Raw genomic sequence first — 25,977 nt, forward strand, 5'->3', positions numbered from 1 at the left:
GTGGGACAAACCTGCACCCACCCGGAGAGGTTCTCCAATGGCAGCGGGGGGCCTGCCCAAGAACAATGCCCTTCAGAGACACGTGGTCCCCGTGACAGGTTGGTGTCTACAGGCGTCCTACTGGGGCCGGTTAAGTCCCTTCCCTTTGGCCTCCCTTCAGCCCATTTGGCTCGGGCTTCCGTTTCTCACCACCTCCAGTCCAGGCCGACAGACTAGCAGCAGGCGTAGGCAGGTGCTAACTAGCCAGCAGACGGCTGTGGGCCAGGAGCATGGCTGTGGACCCCAGGCCCCCGGGAGGAGCGTGGAAATACCATCTCCCACGCTGCGGCACCGAGATCTTTACATCTAGCCCAGTCACAGAATGGACGCAGTGTCTTCACAAGCTCCAGGGCTGTCTGGGTGGCTTAGCACAGAAATGTGTTCTCTCTGTTCCAAGGCCTGACGTCTGAAAATGTGTCGGCAGGGCCACATGCCCATGGAAACGTGGAGCATCTACGGCCTCTGGGGGCAAAAGCTGGGGCCTAGTCCCCCTGAGCCGTGGCGGCTCATCTCCATCGCACCCTGGGAGCCTAGGCCTGATGCTAGAAGGTATCTGGGGGGTTGCTTCCCTCTGGAGAAACAGGACTGTGAACTGTTTGAGAGGGGAGGTACAGGGGCACAGACACAGCCAAAAAATTGCGGGGGAGTGCACCGGGGCAGGGAGCGTGGTGGGAAATGTGGCTTTTGCCTTCCCGGCCTCCCTGCTTTCCCCTCGCATGAGCCCTGCAGATGGTCCTGGGAGCTGGCTGGCCCCTGCCCTCCCAGCTCCTTGGGCTCACAGCTCCCGCAGGGGGTACTCCCCCACCCCTCAACCTTGCAGATCGGCACAAGCAGAGAGCAGGCAAGTGTGGTGAACCCAGCTCTGGTTTATTAGAAAAGGTGTGAACAGAGTTGCACCAACAGGAGTAGCCCCCCCCCCCCCCCCCCCCCTCCCCCCCCCCCCCCCCCCCCCCCCCCACGGGTTGTAGTGCCTCTCAGGGCGCAGCTTCAAGGGGCCTGGACAGCAGGGTCTCTAGAACCCTGGCTGCTCCCCACCCCAGCTCCCTGATAGATTTATTGCACTTAAGAGAAAGAAAGCTCTGATCCTCTGCTCCCAGCTCCCCCCCACCCCACCCCCAGCCCTGGCCCTCACCCTGCCTGGGGCTGCTCTACCAATTTCCACCACCACCGCTCACCGCCCCTCCCTTGTCATGCCTCCTGCCTGGCCCTGCACCCAGGGACACCGGGGGCCATCCCACCACCACCCAGGACTCCTGCCCTCCACGGGGCAAGCCTGGCCAAACAGGCCATCTGGAAAAGGCGTCCAGCCTTGTGGCTGATGTCCTCGGAGAGAGCGCTCCTCCCATCCCCCCAGCCCAGAGCCTTCGAGTGCTGGACACAGAGATAGTGCTTAAGACAGGGCAGGGAGGCCAATCCCTGCGGCTCCTGCGCTCTGTGTAGTGTTGCTGTGGGGGGCAGGGGTCCCCAGAAAGGCCCCCCACACCCCTGGTGGCCCAGGCCTCAGGAAGGCTGGGGCTGGGGATGAGGATGAGCAGATTCTCATGGCTCTGGCCTCAGCTCATCGAAGACTGACCGGAAAAAAGGAACTTGGGGAGAAGAGGGGGGAGGGCCTGTCAGAGCCAGGGGCTCTACTGCCAGCCCCCAGAACCCCTGCCCTCTGGCTCTTGTCCCCACCTCACCTAAAGTGTCACAGTGTCTCCTGCCCAGATTCCTGACTGGCTTCCAGAAGCAGCTCCTCGAGCTCCTTCTCGTTCTTGGAGCAGCTCAGTTCTGTGATGGGAGAAGGGGCGACCAACCTCCAGTCAGGCAGGCGGGGATGGGGGGACCCCAGGACATCCCCACCAGCCCTGCCCAAGTCTGACCCTCAGGGCAGCACAAGGCCTGGGTACCACTGAGACCGTCAGACTCCAGTCAGCACATCTTGCCTGTTCCGTCCCAGGGGAAGCAAGGTGGGGGCCGAAGATCAAGTCCTCCTCGTTCTCACCCATTCCCAGGGAACACTGAAGCCCACCGAGGGGCAGGTGCTTGCCTGGGGTCACACCGCACCCAGGGCCCACTGTCACCCTGCCCTGGAGCCCCAACTCACCATGTTCCAGGCCACAGCTGCCCACCTTGGCCTCAGGTCCCGGGGGTGGCTCTGGGGGCAGTGCGAGGGCAAACTCAGGCTTCAGGCCGTTGGGCAGCGGTGACCCTGACTGAGGCAGCTCCAGCTGTGACTGAGGCTCCAACACCCCTGGGTCCCGAGTGCCGACGGCCTCAGCCCGTGGCAGGGCAGGTGAGGTGGGCGGGGGGGATAAAGCAGGTGGGGAGGGAGGACAAGCAGGAGCAGGGGGGGAAAGAGGGACGGGGGGAACCGGGGGCTCTGCCCTCTCGGGAGGACTCTCCACCCGAGTCACCACAAACACTTTGTGGCCCCGGCCTGGGCTGGACACAGAAATACGCTGCTCGGTGGGGGAGGAGGGGCTGCCTGGGGGGCTCCTGTCCCCAGAGCCCAGGGAGTCCGAGGGGGGCACCAGGGCGGGGCAGGGGGCCTCAGCCCTCTCCCCATCCTCTTCCTCCCCATCCTCCTCCTCGGAGTCTGAGTCTGAGTCTGAGTCCGGCCTGGCACCAGGGCCCGTGGCCCCGTTCTCCTGGGCCCTGGTGGTGGGCTCGTCCCCGGGCTCCTCGTCGGGCTGGGGCTCGGTGACGGTGATCTCAGGCATGGAGGCGGAGAGCTGCAGCCGCTGCTCCTTCTCCTCCTGCTCGCGCGCCAGCATGAAGTTCTGCTTGCAGCCGTTCTGGATCTCTGCGAGCAGCGCCTTCTGCGTCTCGATGAAACTCTTCACCTGCAGGTGGAGTGGGCCTGGCTCGGGCTCTGGACAGCCCGTCCCTGTGCTGGAGCCCATGTTCGCCCTGGGCCGGCCTGCACCCCCGCTCCCCCTGACCCCAGAGGCTTCGGGGGAAGATCCCACTCAGCTCACCGCCTCTTTCTTGGGCTCACGGTCGAGGTCGAGGCGCAGCAGTGAGTGGTTCACCTTGAGGGCCAAGGACAGTGCCATGAGCCCGCCTGTCTTGATCTCGTTCTCCCGAAGGTCCAGTCTCAGGAGGCGGGGGCTCTCAGCGATGAACTCTGCCACGGCCACCGCGCCTGGGAGGGGGACCGCAGGGGCTGGCCACGGGCTAGCCGCCCACCAAGCCCACCTGCACTGTTCCCCCCACCCGGCCCCACGCCCTACCCTCGCACGTGAGCTTGGTGGAGGTCAGGCCAAGGCGCAGCACGCTGCGGTTGCTGATGAGGCCGTTCTTGAGGTTCCGCACGCCCTCGTTCCCGATGGGGTTGTGGCCCAGGTTCAGTGTCTCCAGGCTGTGTGTGTGAGGCTGGAGGGGGCGGCGCGTGAGAGTAAGGAAAGGCCCAGAAGGCCGATCAGGAAAGACACAAACCCGAGCACTCCCTCTCGGGCAGCGCCACCCCGACAGTCCTGCTTAAGGCCAGATGCTCGTGGACTCGTCACCCCAGGGCCAGCTGCCCTGTCCACCCCCCCAGCCCAGGCCCGGCCAGCATCCCGAGGGCTCAGGGCACACACCTCCCGTTGGTCATTCTTAACGTAGATGTGAGTCTTTGTAGTCTGTGAGCTTGCTTTAAATACCATGTATTTAGGTAAAAAGATGTAAAATGTGCTGAAGGCTTCCAGAAAATTTAACTTTCTATGCAAAACATTTTCACCCTGTGTGCAGTGTGACACTAGGCCATGGTGCCAGACGTGGGAAGACAAGGATAAAGTGAGAAAGGCTACTTCCCTTAGGACAGAGAGGCTGGGGAAGCTGAGGGAGGGCACCCAGTGCCAAAAGGAGGCCTGCAAAGGGTCCCTGCAGTGTAAGGTGAGCGCGAGGGAGGCAGAGGATGGCGCTCTCCCCCTCCCCGCCCGACTCACCAGCGTCACGCCCAGGAAGGCCATGCCAGTGTGCGTCAGCTGGTTGTTCCACAGCACCAGGGTCTCTAGCCCCTTCTTCTGCTCCTTGAGGCCCTCGCAGATGTAGGCCAGACCTGGAGAGGGCCCGTGGGCAAGTGCCCGCTGTGGTCCGAGCACTTCTCCAGGGGACAGTGGTGTGGGAACCACTGCCACCCGAGGAGCATGCAGATCCTACCCCCACCACTCTGGCCCCAGCCACCTCCTGCCTCGGTCCAACACCCACGGCTCCCTGGTGCCCAGGCCCAGAACATCCCTCCGTCTGCTTCAGATCTCTGCTCGACATCAGCCTGCACAACACTCCCCAGCCAGCTCAGCTGCCACTGCTGCTTCTGTTCTCTCCAGAGCACATCTCACAGGTGGCATATTCTATTAATTTATCTTGCAACGTCTCTCCCAAGGGCAGAGATCTCTGTCTCTACAGGCCCAGCACGTGCTAGGTGCTCAGTAAACGTGGAGTCTGGGCCTGGCCATCCTGGAGGAAGGGACTGGCCTGGACGCCCTAGGCTGTCCCTGAGCCCTCTCCTCACACTGAGGCCTGGAGACCTGTTCAACAGGGAACCAGGAGGAAACTGGAGCTCCTACCACCAGCTATTTCCTTTCCCTTCCCGTTTACCCTTTAACCCATCGCGGCTTCCCCTACCCCAAACATCAATTATCTAGGCTCTTTCCCACCTCAGGGCCTTTGTACTTGCTATCCACTCTGCCTGGATTCTTTTCCCAGGCGTTTTTTTGTTTATTTATTTGTTTTCTTCCAAGATTAATTTATTGGAGAAAGAAAGTGGGGTGGAGCAGGGGAGAGGGAGAGAATCTTAAGCAAGTTCCATGCTGAGCACGAAGCCTGACATGGGGAACCTGAGCCAAAACCAAGAGTCGGCAGCTTCAACTACGCCACCCAGATGCCCCTTCCCAGGCTTTTAAAAGGCCTGGTTTCATTCTCGTCCTCCTCACTGCCACCCAGAGCCAAAACCAAGAGTCGGCAGCTTCAACTACGCCACCCAGATGCCCCTTCCCAGGCTTTTAAAAGGCCTGGTTTCATTCTCGTCCTCCTCACTGCCACCCAGAGGTGACCTCCCTGCACCATCTTAGCCTCTACCTGACCCTCTGTCCCAACAACCTTGTTTCCTTCAGCACACTCTTTCCAGAGGGTATTATTTTCATGATCTCTTCAACACCTCACTTCCTCCTGCAGATTCTCACTGGCCTGCACCTCCTCTAGGACGCCCTCCCTGGGCTCCCACAGCCCAGCCCTAGCCCAGTTGGAGTTGTCACCGCCTGGGAATGGTCTATCCTCCCTCCTGGACTGTGAGCCCCATGAGGGCAGGGCCGCAATCGTCCTGGCCACCACCATGTCTCCAGCACTGTGGGGCCCCCGGCTGGGCACAGCGGGTGCTCGGCGGCTGGAGTGGGGTGGGCGTGGGCAGGCCGCTCACGCACCTGAGTCCAGCACATGGTTGTTCCGGAGATCCAGGATCTGCAGGGAGGAGTTGAACTTGAGCAGGTTGCCCAGCTGGGCCGAGTCCTGCAGGCCGTTGAGCTTGTTATCGGCCAAGTAGAGCTCCCGAAGATTGACGTTCATCTTCAGTGCCGTGGCTGGGGGGGCGGTGCGGGAGGAGCACGGTGACTGGCCGAGCCCCAGCCCGCGGCACGTCACTGCGCCACCTCCCTGGGTCCCGGAGCTCACCAAGCAGCATGAGGGGCCGCCCCGACAGGCTGGCATTCTCCAGATGCAGCACTGCCAAGCTGCTGCGGATACGCAGGGCGCGGGCCACAAAGGGCGCGGAGTGGTCCAGCAGGGGCGTGTTTCGGGCGTCCAAGTACTGCAGGCAGCTCGTCTGCTGGGGCGGGTCAGGGCTGGGACAGGCTGGCCCAGCCCTCCTGGGCCCCAGGGGACCTCCCAAGTCCCACCCCACGTCCCACCGAGCGGCAAGCAGGGCAACTGTGTCTGTGAGGGACGGCCCGGCCTGGGGTCCTGCCTGTGAGCAGGCAGGGCTAGTAACAGCTGGGCTCCCAGACTCCCCTGCGGCAGATGTCGTGGACATGGCGGTGGGAGGGGGGCAGCCACAGCCACCCCCCCAGGGATAGGTTACAGCAAGTGAAGGAAGAGAAAGATGCTTGAAGGGAGAAAAGGAGCCAGGGTTGGCCTGAGACAGGGCACACCTTAGCACGGGGACAACAGACTATACTGAGGGCTCAGGAAACCAGGCCCTAAGGGACACGTGTCGTGCGAAAGCTCCTGGACCCCCTGTGGCTGAGCCCCATCTACCCCGGGGAGGCCACAGACGAGAGGCGCCCACCTTGCGCATCATGTGGGCAGCGGCCTGCCAGCCCCGGGTGCCAATGTGCTTGTTGAAGGAGATGTTGAGGTGGGTGGCTGACTCGTAGTACTCAATCATGTCAAAGAGGGCCGAAGCACCCTGGGGGCCGAGGCAATGGGGGTTTAATTACTTTTTAAGAAGGTTTTATTTATTTATTTGAAAACCAGAGAGAGAGCCCAGCAGGGGGAATGGCAGAGGAAGAAAAAGCAGACTCCCCACGGAGCAGGAAGCCCAATGCGGGGCTCAATCCCAGGACCCTGGGATCATGACCTGAGCCAAAGGCAGATGCTTAACTGACCGGGCCACCCAGGGGCCCCGACAACGAGGTTTAGACTCAGGCTGAGGCAGACCCAGGGGGCCCAGCAACTAAGGGATCGGGAGGGCCCTGATGCTGTCCCAGCACCTCTGGGTTCCAGGAACCATCTTCGCCCTTCCTGCTGCAGGCCATCTGCCTTCTCTTACTTGTCACCCCACCCCCGCCAGCAGGCAGACCCATACACCCCAGAACCAGGATGGGCCCCTGGCGTGCCCGGGCCTCAGTTCTCCAGGACCCCACCCCTTGGGTCTCCTGGTGGTCTCCAAGTCTGGGGTGGTGAGGACACCTGGGCCTAAACGGAGAGGCTGTTTTCTGTAAGTTTCTCAAACTCTCCCTTACAGGTGCTGTGATCTCTAGCGGGGGGGTCCTGAAAAGCTTTCTGGTGGCCACACCCCTCCCTCGCTCCCACCAAGGCCCAGCTCCCCAAGTCCCTCCCTGCCTCTGAGGTGGGTCTATGAGACCCCTTTACTGGGCCCTGCCCCAGAACCCCAATATTGACCACATCCACTCTGGTCACACCGGCTGTCTCCTCATCTTGTCCTTCCAGAGACCCTGCCCAGCCTGTGTCCTGCAGGGCCCCCTCCCGCTAAACCTCTAAGGGGCCAGGGATGGGTCATGGCAGTGGCAGGGTCTGCTCACATCCTCATCCAGGTTCGTCTGCTCCAGATCCACGACCCTGAACTGCAGCCTCTTGAAGACCTCTTCCAGGGCCTCGCAGGTCTTGTAGTCGAGCTTCTCACCTGGCACGAGATGGAGTGTATCTCTATGCATGCTTGTGTGCCTGGGGGGGGTGGCTGGAAACGGGGGCTCCAGGCGGAGGGAAGAAGGGAGGGCTCACTGCACCCGCCTCCCCTCAGGGAGGGCACCCACACCTCTCAGGACCCCCACTGCCCCTGGCTAAGCAGCTCTCATGGCAGCACCTGCCGGCCCACACCCACCTCGGGAAGGCTCTGGCCCTGCCCACTACCCAGGGGTCCTGGCCTCTGTCCAGACACGCACCTTTCAGGTCCAGACAGTCGATGCGGTGTCCGAGGTCTGTGAACTCCTGAGAAAACAGAGGGGTCAGTGCTGAAGGCAGGAAGGCACCCTCCAGAGCCAGGCTGGACCCTGACCGTGGGAAAGGCGGGGGTCCGATCTGGCTCCGTAGGCAGTGTTTGGGGGCAGGGGCGGCACGCAGGGCCTCACAGAGTGGGGCGTTCTGTACCCACAGGCCAAATGGAGCATTCTAGGCAGGAAGGAGCCACCAGCACAAAGGCCGTGGAGCAGGAACGAAGGTGAGGGGGGCTGGCAGGCCTGCGGTGCTGGGTGGGCGCCAGGCCCCACACAGAGAGCACTCAGTGAAGAGGGGCGAAGGCAGATGCTGCCCGGCCCCACCCCCCACGGGGTGCCAGGTTCTCTTCTCTGGGCTCCACACACTCACCTGTGTGGAATGTGCTGGGACAAAGCCGCGAACACACATGGCCACGGGCCAGCCCCACCCAAGTCCATGTGCTGGTGAGGGACAGGCTGGTCTGATCTGGCTCGAGGGCCCCCGGATCGACACTCCTGGCGACCACGCTTTCCCTGAAGCTGCCCACAGCTCCTCCTGGGCATTCCCGCCCCCACCCCAAGAACCCTTCACCTCAGGGGCAGAGCCAGGTGGCAAGCATGACTGCTCAGAGCAGTGCCATCTGAGGAACCGACAACCCTAGAAACAAGCAACCTCGGAACGTTCTGGAATGACCCATTCGGAGGGAAGGCACTAAGGTGGTGCTTTACCAACACACCCAGGCCAGGCAGGCAGCAGTAAAGGCACCCGTGGGACACAGCGTCAGGGGACACACCACGGGCACAGCAGCACCCGTTCCGCAGACACAGAACCTGTCTTCGGGTGTGTGTGCTTCTGGACGGCGAGCTGCCCCCTAACAGACGCACAGGCAGGGCCAGAGGATGAATACCTCAAGCTGTCAACAGCGGGACACCCGGGAAATGGGGCTTGAGTAAAAAATGAGAAGTAGATTCTGCTTTTTATGCCTGTAGTATTTTAACTTTAAAAAAATTAGACAATGGATACAGAACATACAGAGATCATAAGGAATAGGTGTGTATATGGCTTTTCCCCAGGGAACAGAATTTCTCTGGGGAGTGACAGACACCTGAAATTCTCACTTTATATCATTCCACACAGTTTAAATACTCATGAAAAGCCTGATCGCTTCTAAGACTGAACAGAGGATTTTCAAGGATGTGTTTATGCGGGCCCTGGGCTAGGTGGCCAGTGGGTGCTCTGTGCACCCTCCCCTGCTAAGGGCCGGCCCCAGAGGTCTGGGGGCTGTGGCATGGTGGGGGTGTTGGGGGACTGCCTCTCCCCTCCCCCGCCCCGCTCTGAGTGCAACCCACCCCCCTGCCCCCGCCGGGTACCTGGAGCTGCCGGAGGAGCTTGGGGATCTGTCTGCAGTTCAGCTTCTGGCAGGCTTGCTTGTAGGCACTGATGACCTCATCCACGGTCACATTCTGGGCTGCAGGCACAGAGGACCCAGGCCTGTGATGCTCCGCACCTGGGCCCCCTTTGCCCCCTGCTCCCCACACCAAGCCTCCAAAACAAAACCCCTTCCGATGACCCACTGAGTTCTGTCCTCCCATGAGGGCCCCTCGCTGCCACTGCTGCCCTGTGGAGGTAGCCCCAGGGCCCCCAAATGAGTCAGCCCTTCCCAAACACCTCCCCACGGCTCCTCGAGCAGCTCTGCACACTGAGCACACAGCTAACATCACACAGTTCTGCTTGTCAGTTGTCTCCCCCACTAGATGGGGAGGGCACGGCTGAGTCTATCCTGGTCACCACCCTGTCCCAACAACACTGGCCAGCCAGGGTGTTCAATCCACGGGGTTTTTTCTTTTTTTTTTTTTTGGATGAGAGAATGTTTCTTCTGTACTTGGATGCTATGACGAAGCTGAGCCCAGAGAGGTGAAGGCCCTGGCCCAAGGTCACACAGCTGGTAAGTGGCAGAGTGGGGAACTGAACTCTGCTCTTAACTGTGATGGACGTGGCCTCAGACTCCCCCCACCGGCCCCAGAGCTACTCAGCGTGGGGCCTCCAGTCTGGGGGACAATGCAGCCGTCAGAGGACAGGGGGCACAGCCTGGGAGCCCTGGGTAGCAGGCGGTGCTCACAGAAGGAATGGATGCAGCCCAGACCCAGCGGCCGAACGGCACAGGCCCCGGAGGCCCAGGCCCCGCCCCCAGGCTCCAGGCAAGGCCCGCTTGTCTGTTTGCGCGGATCCGCCTTCTGTGGATGTTCCGCAGAAACAGAGATAAACAGTATGTGGCCTTTTATGGCTAGCCTCTTTCACAGAGCACAAGGATTTTGAGTTTTGGCCCCTTTACAAGGCTGCACAGTAAAAGTCTGATGTATATGTTTTGTTTATCTGTTCACTGGAGAAGACATTCGTACTGTTTCCAGTGTATGTCTACGAATACTGGATTCTGCCTCAGGACAACGGGGAGAACAGGAAGGAAGGGGAGGGACAGAGTTCCGCTAGGACTGAGAAAGCTCTTGGCGTCAGCAGGATGGAGTAGGCATGGGGAAGACAGGGCAGGCAAGGAATGGAGCAGGAAGAGGGCCTTCTGCATGACCTCAGCCTCCCCTCACTCTGCTGCCATCCTGGCCTGGCCTTTGGGAGCCAGCGGGAGCTCCTCGAGAAACTTCCAGGTAAGCATCTCCCAGGGGACTCTCCCTCCTGATCGCATCAAGCACTACCCTGTTTTCTAGGGGAGGAAGCCGAGGTCCAGGGAAGGAGAGCTGCCTCCCTGAGGCTGGGCAGCTGGTACAGGGCAGAGTCCCGCACTCGGCTCCAGAGCTTTCTCTCCACGGTGCCAGAAGAAAGAACTGAACAGAGACCCCAGCTTCCCCCCTCGCCTCCTTCCTGAGTGGAGCTGCAGGTGACCAGCAGCCTCCTGGGTGCCAGCTGCCCTCCTGCAGACCCAGCGAGGGAGTGTTGTGAGGTGCGCGCATGCGCCTGGGGGCCCCCAGCGAGGGAGCTGGCCCTGGAAGGCAGCCCCCGTGCTCGGGCAGGTGCCCCGCAGAGTCCAGCCACGCTGGGTCCGCTGGTCCCATGGGTGCCACACAGAGAAATGACTTCTCTGCTTCCACTAAGTGAACTGAAATGAAATGCAGCTCTTCCTTCTTATTAACGTGGTTAACACAGAGAGAGAGAGAGAAAGGAGAGGAGAGGAAAGGAGAGGAGAGGAGAGGAGAGGAGAGGAGAGGAGAGGAGAGGAGAGGAGAAGAGAAGCAGTGGTTAGCAGACCCTGAGACTCGTCAACAGGGATGGCAGGTGCTTCCACATCATGTGACGGTTTCTGCACGTGTGTCCGTGCGTCACCACCCTGGAGATGGCAGTCATCAGAGCCGCTGCTCCAGTCTGCTCTTCCCCGTGCCAGTGAGGAAGATGAGAAACACTGGGCTGCAATTAAAAACATTTTTTTAGTTGTTTCTGATATCCTTTCTAAGCCTACTTTATTTTTTGCCTTTAAAATTCATAACTTCAGGGGTGCCTGGGCGGCACAGTTGGTTAAGCGTCCAGCTCAGGTCGTGGTCTCGGGGTCGTGGGATCAAGCCCCGCATCCGCCTCAGCACTCTGCACAGAGTCGGCTTGAGACTCTCTCTCCTTCTGCCTCTTTCTAAGAAATAAATCAATCTTTAAAAAAATAAATAAAATCTTAAAAAAAAAATCACTCCAAGGGGCACCTGATGGCCTCAGTTGGTATAGCAAGTGACTCTTGATCTCGGGGTGGTGAGTTCAAGCCCCATGTTGGGCACAGAGCTTAGTTTAAAAAAACAAAAAACAAAAAACACAAAAAAAACCCCGCACACAAAATCATCACTCTGAGAAAGGGTGAGGCTCCCCTGGGCAAGCTCACTTCAAGAAAGGCCCCTGGGCCAAGGCTGGATTGGCCTGGTCGTGTAAGATGGGAAGGGAGGGCCTGGGCACGCGGGGAGCCGTCACTAGCAGTTCTCAGCATCCTACAGCCTACAGGAAATAAGACTTCTAAGGAAGCTCTCAAGCTGCAATCAATCCTTTAGGTGTTCAGTTCTGATGTCCCTTCCTCCAGGAAGCTCTCCCTGACTGTCCAGGCTCCCGAAGTTGCCTGAGATCCAGCATCCCAGCCCTGCCTGCTGGGTCGGTCTCTGTTCTGAAGTCCAGGATCTCTAACCTGGCCAGCTCTACACCCAACCACAGCTGCTGTCCGGCCACGCCTTCAGCCAGGCGTCCGTGGGGTCTGAAGGCAGCACAGCCTCACACAAGGTCACAGCCAGAGCTCACAGAGGTCTCATCAGCCCAGCTGTTTACAGAAAGCGAAACAGAACTGGGATCAGGAAGAGTGGACATATTCCCAGAAGTGGGAGAGCCACTAAGGCCCAGAGTGACTTAGCGCCCCCTGGTGACACGAGTAACAACTGCAGGTTTGTCACTATGAGGCAGACACTTTTGAGAGGGGACAGCACTGGGGAAAGACACCAAAGGCACAAGAGTGGGGGTAGGGGGGATTATCAGCCAGCCCACAGAAGCCTGAGGGCACCCCCGACCCGCCCTGATGACCCCAACAGCAGCGTCAAGTGGCTCGGCAGTGGCCTCACAGTAATACGTTACAGGTAATATGATACGTATACAGGCTTCATATATGTATTTTTTTTTTTAAGATTTTATTTATTTATTTGACAGACAAAGATCACAAGTAGGCAGAGAGGCAGGCAGAGAGAGAGGAGGAAGCAGGCTCCCTGCTGAGCAGAGAGCCTGATGTGGGGCACGATCCCAGGACGCTGAGATCATGACCTGAGCTGAAGGCAGAGGCTTAACCCACTGAGCCACCCAGGTGCCCCCATACATGTATTAACAAAAGAAACTACCATACTGCATGGGAATGAGATGAAATGTATTCAAGGAAAACAAAACTGACCCTATTTTTAAAAAACCAGTAAGGAAACGGCAGCACAGGTGGTCCCAAGAAATACCATGCAGCGTTCAGACAGCGCTCACGCTGTGCCGGGCCCCATGCCGGGCTCTTCATGAGCCAGCAGAACCCCAGCACCCGCCCCTCCGCACATATGTTCGTTCGTGATGCTGCAGCAAAATGGGGAGAACACGGTGAAGGTCTGAGGTCTGTGGAGTGAGAGAGACAAAGCTCCCCAGACCCAGCGTGGGGCCTCCCGCCTGGGGTCATCCACCCTGGGGCTTCCACACAGGCCTCACCACCACCAGGAAGCAGCTCCCTTCTGGCCTCGCAGCTGCCAGTGCCAGAGGCTGCGGAGGAGTGAGGGCGCGGCTGCTGTCTGAAGTGACCGTGCCTGAATCCTCGCTGCCCCCTTCCCCATCCTCTTGGGTGGGGCACCCAGCGCTCCCTATCAGAGACCCAGGGGCTTGCAAAGTGGGTAAGAACACGGGCTCTGGAGCCAGAATGCCTGGGGTTGGATCCTGACTCCTAATTTAATTACAAAGCGATTTCACCTCTGTGCCTCCATCGCCTCATCCCTAAAATGGGGCGAGGGTGACTGACTCCTCGGCTACCTGTGCTGAGTACGACTCCATCCCTGACCGGCACTCAGCATCCTCACGGGTGCACAGGCACCACCAGCCCCTATGGCCATGTTTCCCCCCACCCCCACTGGAAGGCAGGGACCCAGAAGACACCTGTCCATGATGGAATGGCTGGCAAGGCCGGATGGACACGCATGTGCGGGAGCAGGGGGACACGTGTGCGTGCGTGCGTGTGTGAGGTCAGGGCTCAAACGTGTTCACTCAACTCCCAAGTCCAATGCCCTGAAGGTCCCACTCAAGCAGGGGCTGGAGTTCAAGTGGCTGTCAGCGAGGAGGGGACCGTGGCGAGTGAGGGAGAGCGTGGGCCTGCCTGGCAGGGCAGGTGGACCCAGAGGTTGGCCCGGCAAGGCTGTGATCAACAATCCCAACCACCGCCTCCCCTCTGAGAGGGACACCTGTGGGGTCCCGGAGATGGGATGGGAGGGTGCTTGCTGAGCAGCCGCACGGCACCGGGTCTGACCGAGCAGGAGGCGCGACTAGACCAAGAATGCGGAGGGCGGCGGGCCCTGCTTCCCGACACTGGCACTCACTCTGCGGGAGGCACGATGCTGAGGATTTTCCAGGCACGGGTTCTCTCTGCCAGCTCGGAGACCCAAAGCTGGCAGAGTCACGACTCCATTTTCTAAGAAGGGGAGGCCAGCTCAGCTCAGAGAGGTCAAGTCTGTGTGAGGTCCCGGAGCCAGGAGAGGCGGGACTGGAACACATGGCCAGACCCGCGTTGGTCTGACACGGGAGCATGGCTTCTCACACTACTCTGGCCTGAGAAGGAAGGGATCAGGAGAACAGGCAGACGGCGGGGGCCCAGACTCTGGGTGGGGCACGGTGTAAGCTCTGGGAAGGGACCCTGCCAGGGGCGGCAGTCAGTGGGTGGGACCTTCCGCAGAGGGGAGGCTCTGCAGCTTGCCAGTCTCCCAGGAAGTGGCGGTGAGGCCCGAAGAGGCTGCATCCCGCTCCCAGCTGCGCTGGCCCTCACAAAGGGAGGGAGAGAAACCCGATGACTGGCATCGGGTGACAGGCAGAGCAACATCTGTCTCTGGTTGGGGCTCTTGTCTGCACACAGGTGACGCAAGGAGAGGCTGGGCACCAGGGGCGGCAATGACTCAGGCCATCCCTGCCAGCCTGGAGCTGGTGGGAGAGAGAAGACACAGTCATCCCAGTGGGAGTCAAAAACCAGGAAGCAACAGTGTGGGGGGAGAGGGAAGGGGCGAGGGACCCCGCTCTCCCCTCTGCGGCTTCATATGGATAAGACAGCTACAGAGCAGTGGGTAGTACCTCCGAGGAGAGGCAGGGGTAACAGGGTGGGAGCAGGCCCGGCAGGATCCAGGGCACCAGGAGGTAGTGCATGGGGGAGGCAGGGGTGGGAAGTGAGGACTCTGCTCTCTGCCTGGGACAGGAGCCCGCAGCGTTGGCGCAGGGCAGTGACAAGAGCTACTCAAGGCCTGGGGAGGATTCTATTCTGCAGGAATGGGGTCTCCTGGAGACCTGGGCTGGGAGCCCACTGTGTCCAGTAACAAGAAGCCTGTCAGGGGGGACACCAGAGGAGACAAGTGACTTTTAAGAGCATGGGGCAGCCCAGAGCCAGGGGCCTGGGTTCTAATCCCTTCCTAATCCCCCCACTAGCTCACAGCATGTAGCTGTGACCTCCCAGGGCCAGCCCACCGCATGAGCAGGGCCTACCTTGGGAGCCTGCCCGCCTTGCTCTTCCTACCCCACGAGGGAGAGGCATGATCACATCCACCCACTCGACAGACAGGAAACCAAGAATCTTGTGGCAGGTGGGTGGCCTGGCCCCAGCAGGATGGCAGCTCTCCATGCGGGGCCCAGGAATCGGGCTTAGGGGCTCTCTCCCACATGACTCCCCAGGCTTTGGTGCTCTCACGGCATGAGGTCTGTGGAACGCCATCCTGCCCTAAACCAGGCCACTCTGGGCTCACTGGTTTGGAGCATGAGGCTGGCTCAGAGGGGACCTGGCTGGTGTTTAAGGCCCAGAGAGGCCTACCAAGCCACAGTTGCCCTGTGGACGTGGTCAGGCAGACTTTGTGTCAGTCACACAACCTGTCCTTGCAGGGACAGCTGCCTTGGCCTTGACGCCGGTCAAAGTATGGAATGCCTGCTTCCATGGCCTCCCTCCCAATGGCATCCGGGAACCCCAGTGGGACCATCCACATGACCGCCACTTCCCACCGGCCTCCACAAAGGTTCCGGCGGGGGACAGCAGTCTGTCCACAGCCCCTGTCACAGTGACGGGCTGAGGCTGCCCTCATGGAACCAGCCATAGCCAGTCACGGGGCCACCCTGGAGCTGTCAAGAAAGAAGAGCTCTCCTCGCAGGGGTGGGGCCGAGGTCACCTCTCATTTCTGGAGCTGCTGGTGGCCATCCTGGTGTCCACCCCCCCCAGCCAACCAAGAGGAAAGGTGAGCTCAGACGTTTGAGACCCTGGACCCAGCCAGACCTGAAGCCTGACTATTGAGGATTCCTCAGGTCCATATCCCACAAATCCTCTCCTTCTCCTTCAGCCCCGGAGTTCAGCTTCTACCGGGAGGAGCCCAGCCAAGGTGCCATCTTACCCCGGATTCAGCAAACACCTCCCGAGGCCCACCACACGCCAAGCTGTGTGCTGCACTGGAAGACGGGGACAGCTCTGACCTGGCCCCCACCCTCTGGGGGCTCTTGCTGCGGGGTAGAGGCAGGTACGCCCCAGGAGGGCAATGCAAAGGCCCCACACTAAGCTAAGATGAGACAGTCCGGAGGGAGCCAGCATTCACAGGCCCCCTTTAAGCCTCGTCCATGGCCCTTGCTTTCCTCCTGGACACTGTACTCCAGCCACACCCCCAACTCTTTCTCTCTCAGAAGACCCAGTGCTTCCACACACCTCATATCCTCCCTCCCCTCCCTCAGGTGGGTGAACTCTCAGCACAGATGTTCCCTCCTCCAGGAAGCCCTCCTTGACCCGCGGGCTGGGTCAGGCTCCCTTTTCTAGGCTTCCCCATCTCAGCCCTGCCTGTTCTAAGCTGTCACTGTCTGGAGACAGGCCTGTCTCCCTCCATTGGACTGAAAGCCCTGGGAAGCCAGGCCAGGGGTGTGGTCCAGACTGTTTCCCCAACACTGCCCAGCATGGAGGCCAGGCACAGAGAAGACACCAAGAAGGTGGGGGAGGGCAGTGACAGATACATGGAGGAGCTCACATCTGGCTGCTGTGCTGGGCCTCAGAGTACACAGGGTGCTCTGAGCAGGAGCGGCCCACCTGTCCCGTGGGGAGAGACTACTGTGGAGGCGTGGACTACAGCCTCCTGAACCAGGAAGCCTGGAGGCGGGTGAGGGGTGCCAGGGCCAAAGCCCCGCCAGCAACCACTCATTTTGTGACAGCACGCTCCTTGCCCAGAACAGCGGGAACTGCCCTTCGGTTCAGCCGCTCCCCTGCCAGGCGCTCCACCAGACACCAGGCGCGGAGCTGTTCATCCTCGTGATGACCCTGCAGAGCGGAGAGCTCAGCGCGCTGCCTGCCACACAGAGCAGGAGCCCTCTCGGGACACTAAATGCTCTCCTAACATCACAAAGTGGGGAGGAGGCAGAGGAACAGTCAAAGGCAGGCAGGAGTGTCGTCCCCCACCGTCTGACCCTGGTGCCCTGAGGTCCTCAGGCCCTCAGCTACAAGCTAGACCAATGGCTTTGGGGGCCTAGAAATGCAGCCTTCTCTAATGTGAGGTCAGGGAGGCTGCCAGGAAGATTCATCTGTCCCTCTAGGGTTGCCGGGATCTGAAGAGCCAATCCTGTCCCTTAGCAGCCAGCCACCCTCCGGGGCCCCCTGTGGTGCCTGCTGCGACCCGAGGGGCTGCAGTGGCAGCATGAGACGCACAGGTGTGAGGCCAGCCTGGGGTGCTCTCATCCCGGGAGAGCCCTCTCCCCTCCAACTCCTGCCCCAATAAGTAGCCACCGATCCCCTGGCCCTATCCCAGAGCCTTCCTGCATGGTCAGGGAGACAGAGCCAACAGCAATCACAGAGGAGCCTCACAGGCCATAACAGAGGGTAGGGAGGAAACATGGAGGCAGGGAGGATGGGCAGACAGGGATCTGCCGGAAGGGAACACCTAGAAAAGTCTCAGAAAGGGCTTGAAGAGTGAGACAGCAGGGAGAAAAGCATCCTGGGCAGAGGGAATTTCAAGAACAGGTCCAGGCATAAAGACTGCACAATGCACCTGGGCAGTGAGCCACATGATCAGGAGGGCCTAGGGTGTGTGAGAGGAGGTGGGGGGCACCCATGGAGGGGCTTGGTCACCAAGCATGGAATAAAGGTGTCATCCTAGAGCTGTGGGTGGCAAAGTCTACACACAGAAGAAGAAGGAGAGCAGAACTGGCCCAGTAGTCAAGGCCCCTACTCAATCTTTGTCAGTGACAGAGCCATCTGTTCATAAGGCCTCAGGGCCTTTGCACCTGCTGCCCCTGTGCCTAGAGTGCTCTTCCACCTTCTATCTCCATGGCTCTGTCCCTTCCTCCCTGCCTGCTTGAGGGTCTCTGCTCCAACATCACCTCCTCAGAGGCCTTCCCTGACCACCCTAGATAAACAGTCCCCTTTGCCACTGTCCATCCCTGTATCCTGCTGTTTTCTGTGTGGCACTTCTCACGACCTAACAAAGCTTTATACTCTATTTGTTTGCTTACGAGACAATAAGGATTTTACTGCTCCTGCTCCCTGAAGTTCCCCAGGAGGGTACGCATGGGGCACACTGTAGGTGCACAATAAGCATTTGGTGCTGGAACAAATGAACAGAGATAGGCCAAAGGGTGAGTTTCTAGATTCAAAAGAACAGGAGTCTGAGTCCCCAGTTCCATTCAGGCCAGCTGGGTGGACTCAGGGAAGGTTCCCTCTCTCTCGGGGACCACACGGAGGTGGTGAGGACACAGCTGTGATGAGCTCATGGATGGGCACATGCTTAGCCCCAAGCTGACCAGGGCAAATGCCCTCCAAGCGCTTTCATCAGGCACCTCGTTCCTTCCTGCACTCCTGAAATGCCACACACACCCCTCCCACAGCCTGGGCTGCCCCAAAGGTGGGGCAGGGGGGCCACAGGGGGCAGAGCAACGCAAAGGCTCCTGGAGCCCGACACAGGGAGGAGGCGGCACCCGAGCCCGCCACCCCTCCCTCTGCCATGTGGCCTCTGTCCCCTCGGAGCCAGGCATCTCACAGTGCCCAGGGGCACACAGAGCTGCCCGGCTCCCACCTCCAACCCCCTCCCCATGCCCCTCTGGGCGCACGGGCAGTCTGGGGAACCTCTCTGGGGCTCCGAGGAGCCAGCATCTTGCCCCTACTCCCAGACTGATTTACAAGCCTGACTCGTTCGTGCCTCCCAATAGCCCCGGGAAGCTTTCCAGAAGAGGTCTGGAGGTGGGAAGTGACTCGCCCAAGGATGCTTTTCCAGCTGAAAGCAGAGGGAGGCTCTGGCCTTCATCTGCCGGTCCCCATGCCTGCCTTCCTGACCGCTGGGCTGGCTGGGCTGTGGGCTCTGACCTACGTCTCCAGGCCAGCTGCCAGCACCACCTCATGTGAGCTGTTCCCCAGAGCAGAACACTGAGTTTCAAAACTCTTCAACACTCCGTGATCTCAGAATAAGGGAAGATACAAATGAAACAAAAGTAAGCCAACACCATTTCTTACCTACCAGACAGACTAACATCGCCACGCTGGACAGCGCATACTGGTGCCGCTGGGAGGCAGGCGTGTCCTCAGGCGGCTGCAGAATATGTAGACTGGTGGCAGCCCTTCTGCATGCGGCCTGCCAATACCAGTCAGAATTCCAAAATCCAAACGCATGTACCCTGTGACCCCACCGTTCCACCCCTCGAGACGCAGTCTCCAGAGACCCTTGCAAAGGTGCAAAGGTGCAAAGTCATACACCTCTCAGGGGCAGTTGGTGCCTGCAGAACGGGACCGACAGCACCAGCCGTCAACAGGGGAGCAGCGCACAAAGGCCCAGGCCACTCGGTCACCAGAACGCTCTGCGGCCAGAGAGAATGAGGACACTTGCTCTGAGCCAACAGGGAACAATGGCCAAGATACACTCAATGAAAAAAAGCTAAGTGCAGAAGAGTGTGCTTGTGAATGCTACCTTTTATGAAAAGAGAAAATAAAACTCTGTGTGCACTGTTAGAAAGAAAACTAACACGGGGGCGCCGGGCTGGCTCAGTCGGTGCAGCGTGAGACTCTTGATCTCAGGGGTCGTGAGTTAAAGCCCCATGTCGGGTGCAGTGATTACTTTAAAACAAACAAACAAATAAACAAACAAACAGCCTAACACAAAAATGGAGCAGCAAGTAAAGCGGCTCGGGAATCCGGGAATGAAGGCGCCCTGCCCCTTCACTGGGCCCCCTGGCTGCCCACAAAGCCACAGTAGAAAGTCAAATGCGCCCTTGCCCTCGTCAGTTACAACCCCTGACGGCCTGGGCTCTGAAGCCACTGTCCCTGGAGGACGACCCCCTATCCTGCCAGCTGGGGAGCTCCTTCCAGGACATGGCATAGGTCAGCATACTGGAAGGGACTCCAGGGGACAGCGCTGGGTGCCAAGAGGCCTGGACACACAGTGGCCTGGGGACACAGCCCAGACAGAGGGAAGGAGAGCAGCTGCTTCCGCTAGTGGGTAGAGGGCCAGGGCGGGGGGGGGACTTCTGGCAGCTCTTCGGAAAAACCTCTGCCTGTGACTCCCCAAGGCAATCGAAGGCACAGTGGTCATGAGAGAGTCTTCCCAGTGAACAATCATTCAAGATTCCTCCATCCCCATCAGCCTTTCAGTAACCCAGAGCGACCAGGGGAGCGAGCAGGTCATGCTGCAGCCACCAGAAGGGCACCTTCTCCAGCAGAGCGCGCCCTTCCCACTGATTCGCGCTCCCCGAGTCCAGCGACCTCGCCAGAATGCATGCTGAATGCCATGGCTCACTCTGAGGGCAAAGTCTCCCCTTCTCCCCAGGGACCCAGAGGACAAAGGGGAGCGCACCGCAACTGCACTGGACAGGAGACAGCCTCAGCTTGTGGGTGATTTGTGCTCTTCCCTAGCCCCTCCTGGGAGGCAAGTGGCTCTTCTCCAGGCTGCCTGTGCCTGTGGCAGGCCAGCTGCAGGGGGCAGGCTGGGCGGGGCTGGCACAGCAGCAAGGAAGGGGCAGGGCCCTGGGAGAAGCTGCCCACTCCAGTGAAGGGCACAGATGGCAGGTGTCAAGGGCCTGCCCCACTCCGCCCACCCCCTATCCTGACCTTCCAAGCCACTTGGCCCAACTGAATGAAGATCCTGTTACAGAAACACGTGAGATCAGAGGACGCCAGCAGCCTTCCAAGTCTCCTGGGGCAGAGGAAGGAGGCAGATCACAGGACTCACCTCAGGACCCCTACAGAGCCTCACACACAGCAGGAGCTTCATAAGGCCAGGGGTGCTCTTGGATGAAGGGGCAGGTCAAGGCCCCAGTCCCTGGGTCCCCAGGGGCACCGGGCACACTGAACACCCATGTCCCAGCTGTATGACAGGCAACTTCTAATTCTAAATCATTACTACCGACTACAGCCAACAATATAGCATTTTACACATCTTACTCCATTTACCGCTCTCAATAACCCTCTGAGATGGACTACCCCTATTTTTCAAATGGGTAACTGAGGCAGGGGAAGATTAAGAAGCTTGCCCATGGTCACAGAGCCAAGAAAGGGAGGGGGTAGGATTCAAGCCCAACAGTCTGGCTCCACAGCCCTTGCTTTTAATACACTTTGCCACCTTGCTGATCACAAGCACGGCTCAGGGTGCAGATACCCCTCCCCCACCCTTTCCAGAAGAGGAAACTGAGGCTGGGTGGGGGATGCCACACACACAGCTAGGACAGAGAGGACCATGCAGGAGGGCCTGCTTTCACAGCTCAGTTCATCAGGCGTGGGGTAGGGGTGATGCAGGCCCATGGGACAGGGGTGACATTCAGTGTCCTTAAGCAGGCCAGGTACCTCCCCCATTGGCCTTACTCTCTTCTTCTCTATTCCAGCCCTTGGCTCATTTCCGTCCACAAGCTTCTGTCAGCCTATAAGGGCCCCACTGGCTGCTTGGCTGACTTGTCTCTCTCACCTCCCCTCTGGACAGTGAGCCTGTGAGGCACGGCCGGGTCTGTCTTGACCGCTGCTGTGTCCCTGGCACAGAACTCAGTACTTTTTTAATGATACGGCGACCACCGAGAAAACACATCCAATCTCATGGAGAGCAGAGGCTAACGACTCCCCCAAAACACAAGTGCCCATGACTGCTGCACTAACCCGCATTCTGCTGGGATATATGTGGGGGTCCTCTGTAGCCTCCGAGAGCCCCCTGCTGGAAGGGGCTCCCCGAGGGGATGTGTGCATCTGAGGACACTGGTGATTTGCCACCTTCTCACCACACGGAACAGTTACAGCCTGGTGGCTGAGGGCATGGCCTAGGCACCCTTCTCCTGGACCTTCTCCCTGCCCCCACAAGGAGACATGGGCCCTCTCAGGCACCACTGGACAGGAAGGATGTGGATTTTTGCTAAGCCCACATGAACCGCCCGGGGCAGGCACCTGGACCGCTCGGCCCCGTCCTGGCCACCCGGAAGGCCAGGCTTCTTTGGCCCGTAGCCAGATAAAAAGATAAATAAATCAAAGTGCATGTGGCCCAGGCAGCGGATACCAGTCCTGGTTCTTGCTGGCTTTCAGAACCTCTGGGGCCTGGCAGAGGGCCCCATGTCCTCCCAATGGACACAGCTCCAAGTGAATTCTGGCCCTGACACCTTAAACAGCCCCCAGCTGTCCCAGGAGAGGGCACTAATCTCTTGATGGTTGAGTCTCCTCATCTGGAAAATGGAGCCAATGAGACCGAGATACACATCCAACGAGACCAAGACACACACACTAGAAGAGGCTTCTAGAAGCAACCACTGAGATCACATGCGTAAAACGTCTGGCTACAGGGTTAGTTGCTACTTGGTAAACAGGGGCCGCCGTCATCACTGGGCCAGGGCCTGACACCTCGGCAACAGCTCAGAGCAGGGGCCCCATGAGCAAAGGGCAAACAAATCCAGCAGCTCCAGCCAGAGGCTCACGGCGCGCCTGCCTCCACACTCGCTGCCTCCACCTGTCCCCTGCCACCCGGCCGGGAAACATCAGTGACACACGCTCCCACCGGCCCACAGGCAAGTATTTACCCAGGGCTAGGCTCCCCGGGGCGCTAAAGTGAAGACTCGGAGACAAGTGAGCACCAACAGAGTGGCCAGAAAGCAGGAACAGGGACAGAGGAGGTGTTGGACCCACTTGGGCTCACTGCCTCCCACTCACGTGTGCCTGTGGTGCTGGGGATCACACAGCTCTGTTCCTCAGTCTACCTGTCTGTAAAAGGGAGCTGCTGCTTCTGATCTCACAGCTTTTCATGAGGAGGCAGGTGCGCCTGGAGGGCAGCACAGGGCCGGAGAAGCCAGGCCCACAGGGCGGGCCCCCAGGTGAGCTGGACTTACCCTCTGCGTCTCAGGGTCCTCCCTCATCTGTGAAATGGGACCACAGTTCTATCTCCCTCATAGGATATGGGAAGGAGAGAATGAGCCATAGCACAGAGAGCACTCAGCATCCCGCAGGTCCCCCCCAACCCCAGGGTGCTCTGCAGACACCACAAACACCACGAGCACCAAGTACAACCAGCTATCCCACTTCTGCGTCTGTACCCTCCAAATTCCTGCTCACAACCCAGGTGTCAGGTACCAGAAAGTCCACAGCTACATCGGTTTGTAATACGGAAAAGCAGAATCAGCACAATGGACAATCTGAGGGATGGTCAGATGGTGGAAGATTCTAGAGCACCTACATGGATGAAACTGGGAAACTCGGAAACCTGATCTTGAGGAGAAAAGCAAGACCCAGGAGTCCACTCACTATGCAACACCATTTTTATAAAACTTGAAAACAAGCAAAATGAAACACCGTAATTTTCAGTGTGTCACTCACACACACACACACACACACACACACACACACACACACACACAGAGTAAAACTTAAAAAAGGGAAGCCCAGCTGGCTCAGTCAGAGGAGCACGTGACTCTTGATCTTGGGGTTGTGAGTTTGAGCCCCACATTGGGTGTGGAGCTTATTTAAAAATAGAATCCTAAACAAAACAAAACAAAACAAAACAACAACAACAAAAAAACAAACCCCACAAGACATGCCAGTCATAACCTTCAGCCATTCCGGATAGTCATCTCGGAGCTCCGTGCCCCCCGGCCCACCCAGGAGAGGAGAGTCAACGGCAATGTTCTCATCCCTAAACTGGAAGGTAGCCTAAGAGGTCCTCGTTACATTACCGTTTAACACTTACGTATATATTACATGCATAGTTCATATGCCTGGAAAAGAATTTAATAACACTAATTTAAGAAGCAGAGGGAGGGAGAAGAACGCAGCAGCAGAGGGAATAGCGCTCGCAGAAACTCTGCGGAGACAAGAGCTGATGGTGCCTCTGAGGAACTGAAGGTCACTGTGAGGGTCAAATGAAGCAAACGGGCAAGGAACCCAGCACAGGGCTGGGGGCCCAACGTGCCTGAGAAAGGGTGCAAGTCACCCAGTGGCTCAAGGCTTCTCGTCACTGCCACCCACTGAAATCCCAGGTAGGCTATGGGCCAAGCTTGGTGAAGGGGGCCTCTGAGAAAGTGGGTGCCCATCAGGGGATGACCAGCGCTGCCAGGACCAAGCAGGCTATTTTAGGCTGCCCGCCTCAGGCTTCCGGTCAGGGGCACCAGATGGCCAGCTGGATGCGGAGGCACTGGGGGAGTCTGAGTTTAGAATTAAAATCAAGTTACTGTGAGCGGTTTACTGGTCCAGCAAAGGCTCCAGGGATGGAAACTGGGTGCCCGGAACTTCTCGTTGCCCAACCTGAGTTTCTCTTATCTAGAGAAGGTGAGCAACACCGCTTACCTTCATGAGGTCTGTCTGGTAACTAAAGGATATATTTATTCCTCAATTTTCTACCAAATGACGTAGGCTGGGCAGACGAAGGAGAACAAAACATTCCGATCCCTGCCCCCAGGGAGTAACCGCTAGGAAGACAGACAAATACACATACAATTAAAAACAGCAACTTAGGGGTGTCTGGGTGGCTCAGTAGGTTAAGCCTCTGCCTTCAGCTAAGGTCATGATCTCAGGACCCTGAGATCGAGCCCCGCATCGGGCTCTCTGCTCAGCGGGGAGCCTGCTTCCCTCTCTCTCTGCCTGCCCCTCTGCCTACTTGTGATCTCTCTCTCTCTGTCAAATAAATAAATAAAATCTTAAAAAAAAAAACCAAACAGCAACTTATTAGAAAAAAACACTCTTGCAGGAAAAATAGGGGCATGCACACTTAGACCGAAGGAGGAGCTAGGACAAACCTTTAAGAGAAAAGAACGTATCAGCTGAAATCTAAAAGATGAGCAAGAGAGGGAGATTCATTCCTTCAAATACTTCTCTAGTGCCTATTCTGGGCCAGGCCCTGTTCTAGATGCCAGGTCTGCCAGAGTGAACGCAACCGTCACACATTCCCTCCCAAGCCGCTTACATCGGGGCATGGCAGGGAGTGGGGGTGTGGGGGGTGTGCAGAAGACAATGAGCAGATGTAAACGAACAGCACGCCAAAGTTGGAGAAACCCTCCCAAGGCAGAGGAGAGAGGCAGCGCAGAGGTCTAGCATGTGGAGCAAAACCAAGGGACTGGGGTGAGGGGGATGGCGTGAGACGAGGCAGGAGCTGTGAGCGGGAACCACATGCCATGGGGCCAGGAAATGGTATTCCACAGGGATCGGGGAGCTGCTCAGGGGTGATGGCATATGATAAAAAGGCCCCGCACCTGTGCGGTGCTGACAACACAGCGGCCCTGGCTGCAGGAGGAGCTGGACTCTCAGCTTCTGGGACTTGCTGAGCCGAGCCCCTGCCACTGTGGCGGACTGGATGTGTCCAGGGACCAAGACAGGGCTGTTCTGACTTCCGTCACCTTCTGCAAAGGCACATGACCCCGGGAAGCGACTGATGGCTCCAGGTCACAAAATGAAGGTCCCCACCAGCTTCACCAGATCCGTCAGCCTGGTGCTCAGCAAACAGTGGCGGTGGTTGTGTTTACAGGGACCCTCTTTATAGTGGCCCCGGGCTGGTTGCCACGAAAGCACCCTCCTCTCACGCTGCACAGCCCCAAGGACTCAGACTGATACCCCCTGGTCCACTCGCAGACCTGGCGGCCAGAGCTCCTCCTCTCAGAGGCACTCCAGCTGGGACGGATGCCCTGCAAGCAGACTCAGTGAAAGAGCAAGGGAGACAAGGATTCTTTTTAAGAAGGAAAGAGGGGCTCCTGGCTGGCAGTGGGTAGAGCATGCAACTCTTCATCTCCGGGTTATGAGTTCAAGCCCCACGTTGGGTGTAGAGATGACTTAAAACTTAAAATCTCTTAAAAAAAAAAAAAAAAAAAAAAAGACAGCACCTGGATGGCTCAGAGGTTGGGGCTCTGCCTTTGGCTCGGTCATGATCTCAGGGTGCTGGGATCTACGCCCGCATCGGGCTCTCTGCTCAGCGGGGAGCCTGCTTCCCCCTCTCTCTGCCTGCCTCTCTGCCTACTTGTGACCTCTCTCTGTCAAATAAATAAATAAATCTTTAAAAAAAGAGAGAGCGAGAGAGAAGGAAAGAGGTGTCCTGCTCTGCTCCCTACCCTTTCCTTCAAGGCCGATGACACATGAGGAAAAATACACACCAGTGAGATAAAATTCTAAAGAGCCAATGACTTTCAACAGGGAAGGAGTCCTTA

General features: G+C 58.6%; 1 protein-coding gene across 2 annotated transcripts in view; it reads right to left on the reverse strand.

The window, feature by feature from the left end:
• Nucleotides 1-894: 894 nt before the first annotated feature.
• LOC111160752 (protein phosphatase 1 regulatory subunit 37) overlaps nt 895-25,977 on the reverse strand; it is a 39,181-nt gene continuing 14,098 nt past the window's right edge. The window contains exons 2-13 of one of the 2 annotated variants that reach the window (XM_022524085.1): nt 9,021-9,118; nt 7,620-7,665; nt 7,260-7,360; nt 6,284-6,403; nt 5,671-5,821; nt 5,424-5,579; nt 3,951-4,063; nt 3,255-3,396; nt 3,000-3,166; nt 2,126-2,864; nt 1,719-1,809; nt 895-1,625 (exon numbers count right to left, since the gene is read on the reverse strand). In XM_022524085.1, the coding sequence (XP_022379793.1) occupies nt 1,727-1,809; nt 2,126-2,864; nt 3,000-3,166; nt 3,255-3,396; nt 3,951-4,063; nt 5,424-5,579; nt 5,671-5,821; nt 6,284-6,403; nt 7,260-7,360; nt 7,620-7,665; nt 9,021-9,118 (1,916 nt within the window). In that variant the 3' untranslated portion in view covers nt 895-1,625; nt 1,719-1,726. Of the gene's footprint in view, nt 1,810-2,125; nt 2,865-2,999; nt 3,167-3,254; nt 3,397-3,950; nt 4,064-5,423; nt 5,580-5,670; nt 5,822-6,283; nt 6,404-7,259; nt 7,361-7,619; nt 7,666-9,020; nt 9,119-25,977 lie in introns of both variants that reach the window. The other variant, XM_022524084.1, reaches the window with a different exon arrangement.

The sequence above is a fragment of the Enhydra lutris genome, unplaced genomic scaffold (genome assembly GCF_002288905.1).
Source record: "Enhydra lutris kenyoni isolate GAN:26980312 unplaced genomic scaffold, ASM228890v2 scaffoldscaffold77, whole genome shotgun sequence".
Lineage (NCBI taxonomy): Eukaryota > Metazoa > Chordata > Mammalia > Carnivora > Mustelidae > Enhydra > Enhydra lutris.